We start from the raw sequence: 11,218 nt of genomic DNA on the forward strand, positions 1-11,218 counted from the left end.
AAAGCGCTTAAACCAAGCACGTGGAGCTTGCTTGAGACCGTAGAGTGATTTCTTGAGAAGGCAAACAAAATCAGGATTTTTCTTATCTCGATATCCAAGTGGTTGATGCATATAGACAGTTTCATTTAGTGTCCCATGGAGAAATGCATTTTTAACATCAAGTTGATTGATAGTCCATTTCTTCGAGAGAGCAATACAAAGAATTGTCCTTATAGTTGCGGGCTTGATAACTGGACTAAACGTTTCACCACAATCAATGCCAACCTGTTGCGTTTTTCCGTCACCTACAAGACGAGCTTTATACCTTTCAAAAGAACCATCAGAGTGCACTTTGTGACGAAATATCCACATAGACCGAATTACATTAGCATTAGACGGACGAGGAACAAGTTCCCACGTCTTATTATCAATCAAAGCATTATATTCGTCATCCATAGCCATTTTCCAATTAGGGTCATTTAGGGCCACGGTAGGGTTGCGAGGAATGGGTGATATAGCAACGGTGTGGGCTAAATTTTCTTCGTCGGAAGAGTCAGAGGAGTTGGAAAAATATCTGGGATTTGGTTTATAAATGCCATGAGTACTTCGGGTTGCGGGTCGTGACGTGGCAGCAGTGATGGGTTGTTTTTGTGGCTGGGTAGGAGGAGGTAAAATAGGGGCTGCAGTAGCATTTGTAGCAGGGGCAGGGGAAGGGGTGTTAGTCGTAACAGTAGCAGGCCGAGGGGAAGGAGGGTCAGCAGGTGTTGGACCAGGCCGAGGGGAAGGGGGGTCAGGCGGGTTTGTGTTTCGTAATTGGTGAAGGACATACGGAGACGGACTATCATCCAAAAAATCATAACAGCGGGAGTCGGAAGAATTTACTTTGGAGAAAGGAAAGACTGACTCATCGAATATAACATGACGACTAATAGATATTTTATTGGTAGACATGTCATAACATTTGTATCCGCGGTGATTAGAAGGATATCCAAGGAAGACACAAGGGCGAGACCGGGGTTGTAATTTATGAATCGTCGTAGATGGAATTAACGGGGAACATAAACAACCAAAAATTTTGAGGTGACTATAAGTTGGTTGACGCAAATATAGTATGGATGTGGGAGATTTATAAGCTAATAATTTACTTGGAAGGATGTTCGATAAATAGGTAGCTAATTCTAACGCGTGATGCCAAAAATTGACGGGTATTGACGCATGAAACAGTAAGGTCCGAACAATGTTGTTGACGGATCGAATTTTGCGCTCGGCTTTTCCATTTTGGGACGAAGTATGTGGACACGAAAGACGGAAATCCAGTCCGTGTTGGTCACAAAAACTACGTAATGGGCCATTTACAAACTCGGTTCCATTATCACATTGAATAGATTTAATGTTGCATTCAAATTGAGTTTGAATGAATTTATGTAGTTTCAATAGATATGTGCTGACATCGGATTTTTTAGCAATTGGGAAAGTCCACAAATAATTACTAAAATCGTCTAATATTAGCAAATAATAACAATGACCCGATGAACTTGGAACAGGAGAGGTCCAAAGATCACAATGCAAGATATCAAACGGCTTATAAGTATGCGTAATAGAATTAGCAAAAGGTAATCGAATTAACTTTCCAAGAGAACAGGACTGACAAATGTTTGTAATTGAATGTGAATTACAATCTATCAATTTATTATGCTTAAGAGAAGATAAAATGGGCTCTCCAGGATGACCCAAACGAGCATGCCAAAACGACGGAGCTAGCGCGGCAAACGTGGAAGGGGATGACTCGATTTTAGTGGCTGCGGAGATGGGATAAAGGCTGCCCCGACTGTTACACCTCATGAGTTGCGTCCCCGTCCGTAGGTCCTTCACACAAAATCCAAATGGGTCAAATTCAACACTAACTGAGTTATCGGTTGTAAATTTTCTAACAGAAATTAAATTTTTGACAAGTTTGGGAGCATGTAGAACATTTTTAAGGACAAGGGGAGGGTGAGGTTTCGGGATGTGGGATTGACCATAACCGCTAATTGGAATAGATTGACCATTTCCGACAATTATACCATTATTTATGCTTGAATTAACATAAGACGAGAGAGTACCTTGTTGTGCCGTCATATGCGATGTCGCTCCAGTGTCCATGTGCCACGGTTCAGGGGGTGTAAGTCCCAGCGTATACATAGCAGCTTCAATGTCAGTTTGACATGGAATTGACCCATCAGTCGATACATATGCTTGAGCAGGACGAGGCCCAAGTACACCAGCCTGTGCGCGAGGCATATAGGGACGGGTCCACGGGCCAGATGGATATGGGCATGGTGGGTAACCCCAAGGAGAGGCAGGCCACGACCATGGTCCATATCCACTAGGCCATTGAGGCGCGGCCAGGGGAGCAGAAACAGAGGAACCAGGCGTAGCAGCAGTGGTTTGCGCCTGTTTCTTGTTGCCCTTGTTGTGACCGTTCTTCTTCTTGTGACGACCACCCTTGTTGCTATTTGGTGATGAGGAGCGAGAAGATGTAGAGCCGCTGTCTCCACCACCGTGTGCATAGAGGGCCGAATTAGTGGCAGCCTCTTTTGCGAGACCAGCCTCCTCAAGCGTAAGCATAGAGCGTGCTCGAGAAAATGAAGGCAGGGGATCGCGCTGGCGAATGATGGTGCCGACGTTCTTGTATGCTTCAGTAAGGCCGGAAACCATTTGTAACACCAGGCGAGTGTCACTCACCGGAGACCCGACATTCTTGAGTTGATCTGCCAGGGACTTCAAACGCTGACAGTAGGCGGTTGCCGAGGAAAAATCCGACATTGAAATGTGAGAAAATTCCTGCTCAAGAGTCACGGCCCTAGAATTCTTGTTATCCTGAAAGATGTCACGGATACGGTTCCAAGTTTCCATAGCCGTGGTATCTTCTTCAACAATAGTTTCTAATAAGTCGGTAGTGACGGTGGAATAGATCCACTGGAGCACCGTCACATCTAGGGTTTCCCAAAGTTCGTCATCAGTTTGCTTCATGAGTGCACTGGCGGCGCCTTTGGGTTTAACAATATGATGGAGCACCCGATTCGATTTTGCGTGGTTCGTAAAGAGAATGACCCACAACGGGTACTGATCATTGTCCAACCCTAGTGTGACGGTGACGTGATTCTTGATGTTATTCAGAGCAAGAACGGGATGGAATGAAGATTTAGCATTCGCATCCGGAGCCATTTGTGTGTGACGAGAGGTCGAGAAAAATAAGAGAGAAGAAGGAGAGGCGGAAGCGTATATTTGAATCGGATTAAAACCCTAAGTAGATGAACCATCTCAACCAAAACCCTAAGGTTTTGGTTGAGATGGTTCATCTATCATAAATATTCCTATTAGTAATTTTGGAAGTAATAGCCGAACAAAAATAGGTTACACAATACACATGACCTTTATTTATGGCACTATTGGGGGCGTTTGGTAAAGGGGTAATAAGGAAAGGGAAAGAGAATGAAACCCCTCATTTCTCGAGAAAAAGACTACTCATTGGATGTATTACCTCAGTTGTTTAGTTTATGTATTTTTTTGAGCATTTAAAATTTACATGTTCTATAATAATTTTTTTATGGCAAAACTCAAAATTAATTGAATTTATAAGTATAGTTTTTGAGCAATTTTGTATTTTTTGCTTAATGTTTAAATGAATGAGCTCAAAAACTTTATACTAAAAACTCTTATTTTTTTAAATAAAACTCAAAAAATTTATCATAAAATTAAAAAGAGATATTCTCTTCTGTACCCAGTACCCCTAAACTTTTTCATTTTCTAAGGTGTACCACTCATTTTTCACAAAAAACTTTGACCGACAATAATTCTCTGTTATGAGTTTAAAAAACAGTAATTTATTTTTCAAACCAATTATCTCGTCAAGACCTTGAATTTGAAAAAAAAAAAATCACCTCTTTTTAAACTCGTAGCCGGTAGTTATGGTTGGTCAAACATTTTTAAACGAATAAACTTTGACCAACCATAATTCCCGATTACGAATTGAGACGTTGGTGAATTCTTTTTCAAACTGAAGACCTCTTAACTTGTAAAAAAAAGATCGTATTCTGAACTTATAGTCAAGAGTTAATGACGGTCAAAGTTTTTTGCAAGAAAACAGGGGTATATCTTAGAAATTGAAAAAGTTGAGGGGTACACAAAAGAATATCTCAATTAAAAATGTACAAAACCCAGATATACTATCTCTGATGTACAATCTATATACTGTCATTTCTCTTTGTTAGTGTTTGTTTAACTCTTTTTATTCCCTTTCCCCTATTTTTCACAACGGGTTAACTCCAATTTCCTCTTTCAATTTTTTTTATTGTTTTTTTTCTCATGTTCATTCAAAGTTTGAAATTTAAGTCTCGGGTTTAGTGACATAGACACTTTTAGCACAACAGAATCAAAACCATAATTCGCTCCCACTCCTTCCGTTTCATTCAATAGTTTACACCTGCTTTACTTTCTCTCCACAAAATAAAGCTAGTATAAACTATTTAGTAGGATAGCGGGAGTAGTTAAATTTGTTTGATTAAATCTAAACTGAATCTAAAATTGTTTGATTAGATCAGTAATGCAACCAAAAAAAGTAATGGACAATTAGAACACCTATGCAGACAACATGGATTCTGAAAATAATGGACACATGATTACATTACTTAGAGAGGGTGAATAAGTTTAACATAAAACACAACTTCTCATTTTATTGAACGGAAAACCAAAAATAAGAATAAATGTACCACTAGAATACCAGATACTCTTCACTTGATTGATTCATTTCATTCTTCCTCATTTTTGGCGGGTTGAATAGTAATGTTGAGAATATGTTGAATTTTGGGCCAGTCTTCTCCTGATGGCGATTGGCATCTCTCCTCAAGCTCGCTTGAGCATCCTAGAAGGCTTAGTGTCTTCAAGTTGGATAGGTTACTGATCTCGTGCGGCAGCGATTTCAATCTTGGGCATAGAAATATATGAAGGCTTTCGAGGGAGGTGAGGCTGTCAATCCACTCTGGAACCGCCTCTAATGCTTCACACTTGTCTAGAGTTAGGCTTGTCAAAGAAGACATACCTCGAAACTCCTCAGGAAGATGTTTCATTTGATAATTCCAAAACCATAGGTCACGTAACATGGGGAGGTAGTTTTTGAGGAGGATGGCTGGTTGTCTGTGCTTAACACCCACATTTGAAGGACCGCATGTTTGCTCTGTAACAACCTTGGTTTGGCCACAAACAGAGAGAGTTTCTAAAGAAGAAAGACGACGTAGAAACACTTGTGCCAATGAAATGACCACCTCTATGTCCATTGTCATACTCCTCAATTTGGGAAATGCAGGCATCAATTTCAGGAGTTGATTCTGACTGCAATCTTGAGCAGACTCAGTCATACTCCACCATCCCTTCAACTCAGGTATGTCTATGAGGTAGAGTTCTTCTATGTACTCCACCTTATCCAATCTCTTTAAGATTAGAATCTCAAGATGAGGGAGTCTTCCAAAGGAGCACATATTTATGCATTCTTTGCAGTCAACTATTTCAATCCAAACCAGATTCGGAAGCCATAAATGGATTCCTTCTCTCATCCAACATGGCAATCTCTTTCCTCCATAGTTTTCTATACTCAGTATTTCTAGACTAGCACTGGGTTTGAGGTTCTCTAGCACCATCTCGTCTTCTATAGTGCTCTCTCTAAATATCATAGTAAAACTAGTAATCTCTTTCCTGTCCAGATTTGCAGCTTTGGCTTCTGACACTATATCCTTTGATCGATCCACCAAAACGATTTTCAACTCGCCCTTAAGATTATCAAGACCGCCTAGGTCTGCAAGATCACCCGCCAATTTAGCCTTAGATCCATAAAGAGTGAGAGAGTTGCTTGATTTTCCCACAATGAAATAATTCAGTGTTTCAAGACCCGTCAGTCTCTTCAACCCTTTGGGCATATGACTCAACTTGTCACAACCAAGGAGGTTAAGGTGTCTGAGTGCCACTAGCTTGCTTATGTGCTCGGGCAACTCTTCAAGGTTCCCACAGTTGGATAAGTCAAGTAAGTAAAGATTCACTAGCTGTGTAATTGATTCGGGGAGTTTACGGAAAAGGTTGTTTGAAAAATCGAGATACCTCAAGTGGATCAGTTTGCCTATTGATCTTGGCAGTTTATTAATCCGTAGCCCATGCATCCGCAGTGCCCTCAAAGACTCAATTTTGGATGTAAATATATCATATAACTGGAAAAGTTTACTTATATTCAAGGACTGCAAATAATTTACTGGAAGAGGAAGAAGTAACGACTTCAACTGCTTTAGTTTTACAGCCTGAGGAAGAAGTGACGATGGGACTTCCCAAACCGAGTGGTTTACCATGTGGAATGATACGTGACAGACTCTTTCATCAAATTCATTTGTATTTGAATCTGCCATCTTATACTTAAACCCGCCAATCGAGAGCACTAAATCATGCATCAGGTTGTGCATTTGAAAATAGTAAGGGCACTTATACCCATACCTGCCTGTAGAATAGAAAAATCCTTGATTTAGCAAGCACAACACATATCCTTCTGCCACCTCTTCTAGATTTTGGTCTGTGTACTCGCCTTCAACATATCCCATTGCGATCCAAAGACGAACGAGAATAGTTTTTCGGAAGTAGAATCCCTTTGGGAACAAAGAGCAGTATACAACACAGAGTTTTAGCCTTGTACCTAATTGGTCGTAACTGAGTTTGAGTGTGCCCATGACATCACTTCCATAGGAGGCAAAATTTGAAAGCTGAGCATTCCTAAAAGCTCGCCATTCCTGGACAGTATGGTTCCCCGCTAAAAGGCTTCCAATTGCCCGTATAACAAGGGGAACTTTAGGACACATCTTTGCAATTTCCTTCGCGATGGCCTCCACCCCTGGCTCATGCCACTCAGTAGCAGCCACATATTGAAAGAGGAGCAATGAATCATCATCTTCTAAATCACTAACAATTAATGGTTCTTGGGTCCCAATAATTTTAGCAACTGTTTTGCTACGTGTGGTAAGGAGAACTTTACTCCCTTGAGCCCCGGCCCTGAGCAGTGCTCTCAGTTCTATCCATTTTGCTCTCAAACTGTCGTCATCCCACACACCATCCAAAACAAGCAGAAACCTCTTCCCAGCAATTTTTTGATATAGACGCCGTTGGAGATAATCAATCCCGCAGTCGAGAGCTTTTTCATCAGTGGCACATGTCACCATTTGCCGTAACACATCCTTGACATTAAAATCTTGGGTGGTGGAAATCCAAAGCTGCAAATCAAAATATCTTATAATCCTTTCATCATGGTACACATATTGAGCCAATGTAGTCTTCCCAACTCCACCCATCCCAACAATGGAAGCAACAGGGAGTACACCAGCAGCAGCGGAGGAGTCTAACAGCGACGTTACCATCTTATCCCTGTCTCCATCTCGTCCAATTACCATATCAGTACTCATATAAGACCCCGATACATTGCTCAATGTTTGGGTTTGGTTATAAGATGACGAGCTAACTATGCTTCCAAATTGGGCATGGTTTCTTGCAACGCGACTCAGTTCCCCCGTAATACCCTTGATTTTCCTAGCATCCTTGCAAGGGGATACTAGCTGGTTTGAAGTGGAAAAAAACAAGCGTGCCTCTCTGGTTAACTTACTTCCTCCCATGAGTTGTTTCTGCTTGGCTTTTGTAGCTTTTGCATCTTGGAAATCGATTAATTTGGCAAGTCCACGTTCAAGCTTCTGGAGCACGTCTCGTTGAGAATGACTGCACACCTGCGATGAATCTGCATCAAGAAGTGTAGCTTCAATTGTATTTTTGATATCCTGAAGCCCTTTTATTTGAGACTCAATGTTAGCTGCATCTACTATTGTTTTCCAAACTTCAGAACCCATTTTCTCACCAATACTTTTAAGCAACTCAGTCACCATCGATTCCGCCATTTTGCTGTCTCCCCGTCTTCTTAAGAGAAGATTTTGTGGATTTAGAATGAGGATTTGTGACGTGATAATAAAACCACTTTATTGATATAGTGAAGTTAAGAGGATGTTGATTGGTTTGTAGTTAAGAAAATGATATAGATTAATTGGTACCATTTCCAGCTTACTATCACTTATATTGATATAGTGAACAAGTAAATTTCCAGGAAACTAAGCATTACGTGTTGAATTTTCTTATGAACATAAAGTTATGCACTCATTAATTGATACTCAGCAATAATTTTCTTTCGTTGTCGAGTACCTTATTTTCTTCCCACTTGCTACGCTAAATGAGGTTCACAGAAATTCATTAAGATATGAGTGGTTAGCACTTAGCAGTAAGCTGATCAGTATTGTAGTTTTGTAGTTTAGGCTTCATTATTATGTTGAATTTTCTTTTGACCAGTTGGCCTACAAGTTTTTGTATTATTAGGGTACGGTAAGGGTACGGTAAAAAACCGAGTTAATCGTGTATAATATTGCATGGAATCTTATTGTGTTGCCTATTTATTTATACTGATGTTTAACAATGAAATTAATAAAGGATTACCTCATCTTTCTTGGTATCAAGTCTTCTTCCTCCCCTTCTCTTCTAAACACAAAATTTCTCTTCATGGCCACCAAACAACATGTCTATCATCCCTCCCTTGGCTACATCAAACACCACATTCCCCATCTCCGTTGACATGGAAAAGGCTCACTATGACTCGTGGATACTGCGCAGGCTTTCGAAGGGACCACATCTCCGCTGCACCATTAGGAGATGAGGGTGTGATACATCTGATGACGACAAATCCTCTATATATTAGGCCAGCCCTATGGACTCGTCTCGATGCCATTGTTAAACAATGGATTTTTACCACCATCTCCCAAGATCTCCTCCTCACAATCCTTCAACCCGGTGCCACTGCCAAACAACTTTGGAACCGCACTCACGACAATTTTCGTGACACCAAACACACTCGCTCCGTCTACTTGAAGCGTCAATTCTCAACCACCAAGCTTGACAATTTTGCTACTGTGTCCGCCTATTGTCAGGCTCTCAAGAGAGCTTACCAACCTGTCCTGAAACTACAGCAATGAGACTATTCCCAATAAAAGTTGTCTTCAAGAAAGCTATCCTAGAGCCATTGTAGCTCGATGCATCCCTACAAATATCACAGACGAGGGATACATCAAAATCAGCAGGACGAATAGCTATCGTTAAAACACTGTTCACATATGAAAAAAAAAAAAACAATAAAACCATAAAAATGTAATCTCCGGCACTATGGCAATCAGGATAAGTATTGTTAACAGAACAGCTCAATAGACCAGTATAAATTAATCACGGAATTACCTTGTTTTCTAAATTTACAACAGAAAATTTTACATCATGATCTATTAAGTAATTCCCATAACGATGATCACTAGATACCCATCCTATTGTTGAAACTCAAAAGGGCACAAATTACAATCAAACATTCAAACATGACGACTATCTCTGCAGGAGTCTGGCTAGTTTCAGCTCTGATAGGAACGTATTTTAATTTGATTTTTAGGCTAAGTAGCTGCGATTGATTAGAATATTAACAACAAAATAATGTAAAACGTAATTGGTATACCACAACTTACTAAACCATTGCGAATCACCGATCACTTCAGGTAAAAATGATCCAGTATTTTAACTCACACACAGAGATGCAACTATTATTTTCTTTATAATATGTACAATGTACTTGAACTAAGCTCAAGCTCATGATAAATCTTGCAAACCGAGCTCAACATTTTGCATTGATTTTGAACTCTAGTTATATTACTCTAGCAGTCTAGAGCTTAGGTGAGCTAACCATCCGACGGAGTGGTTACATTCCTACCAACAATCATGAAATGATCACCAATAATACATGTTAATGCCTTGATGAAACAAAGAAGATAAAATCATCTCTATAGTTGGATTTATAAGCTTATAACTATCTTACAGTGGTTATCTACTTATGCCGAAACAATGTACTTTACAACGCAAACATGCTTAGGCATCAAAGACTACACTGGAAAGACAGCCACTGCCAAGACTGGATTAATTATTAGTTATTACTCATCATAAGGAATTAAGGACACTGATAATCTAAGGATTTTGCATGGATAACGGAAATAAAGTAAGGCAGGTTACATACATCCGACTCGCTCCCTTTACCCCGCAATTTACAAGTGCCTTTTGAGGCAATGGGGTAATGTTGTTGTTGATGATGTAACGGGAATTCAGGGGAGGGAGATGGAAAGCATATAAACAACCAGTCTGTCTTAGTCTGGAGTCTGGACGGTCACAAGCTTGTGACCTCTCCCACTTGCCCTCCCACTTGCCCCATTGTCTCACATCACAAGCTTGTGACGGATTGTGTCTGTCACATATGCGAATTTGTGATAAACAAACAAGCCAATATGTTTTCGATTTCGATTTCGTCAATTAATAAAATCTGAAAAACAGTCTTTCCTTAACACGGAGTAACAAACAAAATTCTTCACCAGTATCATCAAATCCACAAATCACATTTTCCATTTATTTCAGAAACACTGTCAGAAACGTAGGAAAATAATCGGGAAATTCCTTATCTATTGTTTAGTAATTCCTCAAAATTTTAATTTTAACCTAATATACCATAAAACTAAACATAACATCTAAATTACATGGAAAATACAAAATTCAGAAATGAGAAATTGAAATGGCGGAAACGGAAGAATAAAATAGTTAGTTACCTATGATGAGAGAGTAAAGGAGGAGGTAATTGTTGCGAAGAATGAAGTTAAAGATACGAAGAAGAAAAGGTAGGACAATATCTCCATTGTTGTTCATCAGAGAGGACTGAGAACTAAACAGAAGATTCGTTGATATGGGCCAATTGATTTTTTTTTTTTTTTTTTTTTGGTACGAATGATGGGCCGATTGATGGATTTAGTAGGTCCGTCGCGAACGGGTATTCCGGATCGAGTTTCGGTATTATTCTAAGGGTTTTTTGTGTTTTACCACCGAGTCCCTAACTTTACAATTTATTATTCATTGAGTCTATTTTTACTAATAGCCACCTATTTTTTAAGGAAACCGTCGCCATTCACACCTATTTACCGTTATGTTGACGTTTTTTCTTGTTTATCATATCACTTACGTTTTATCAACTCTCGATTATGTAGAATGATCAAAATACCCCTCATTTATCACTCCCTAAGTCCATATCCTTCCATTCACCCCTTAGGCCCTTAATAATGTGAAACAA

At 39.8% G+C, this 11,218-nt stretch overlaps 1 protein-coding gene across 3 annotated transcripts; it reads right to left on the reverse strand.

The window, feature by feature from the left end:
• Positions 1-4,603: 4,603 nt before the first annotated feature.
• Positions 4,604-10,838, reverse strand: LOC141656849 (disease resistance protein RGA2-like). Of its 3 annotated transcripts, none has more exons than XM_074463931.1 (3): positions 10,704-10,838; positions 8,518-9,115; positions 4,604-7,763 (listed from the first exon to the last, which is right to left on the reverse strand). In XM_074463931.1, the coding sequence occupies exon 3, from the start codon at positions 7,653-7,655 to the stop codon at positions 4,770-4,772; it is 2,886 nt and encodes a 961-aa protein (XP_074320032.1). In that variant the 5' UTR covers positions 7,656-7,763; positions 8,518-9,115; positions 10,704-10,838; the 3' UTR covers positions 4,604-4,769. The 3 variants fall into 3 exon arrangements, with proteins under 3 accessions (XP_074320032.1, XP_074320031.1, XP_074320029.1); XM_074463930.1 differs by having other exon boundaries at positions 4,604-7,774; XM_074463928.1 differs by having other exon boundaries at positions 4,604-7,947.
• Between the last annotated feature and the right edge of the window lie 380 nt (positions 10,839-11,218).

The sequence above is a fragment of the Silene latifolia genome, chromosome 5, assembly GCF_048544455.1.
Source record: "Silene latifolia isolate original U9 population chromosome 5, ASM4854445v1, whole genome shotgun sequence".
Lineage (NCBI taxonomy): Eukaryota > Viridiplantae > Streptophyta > Magnoliopsida > Caryophyllales > Caryophyllaceae > Silene > Silene latifolia.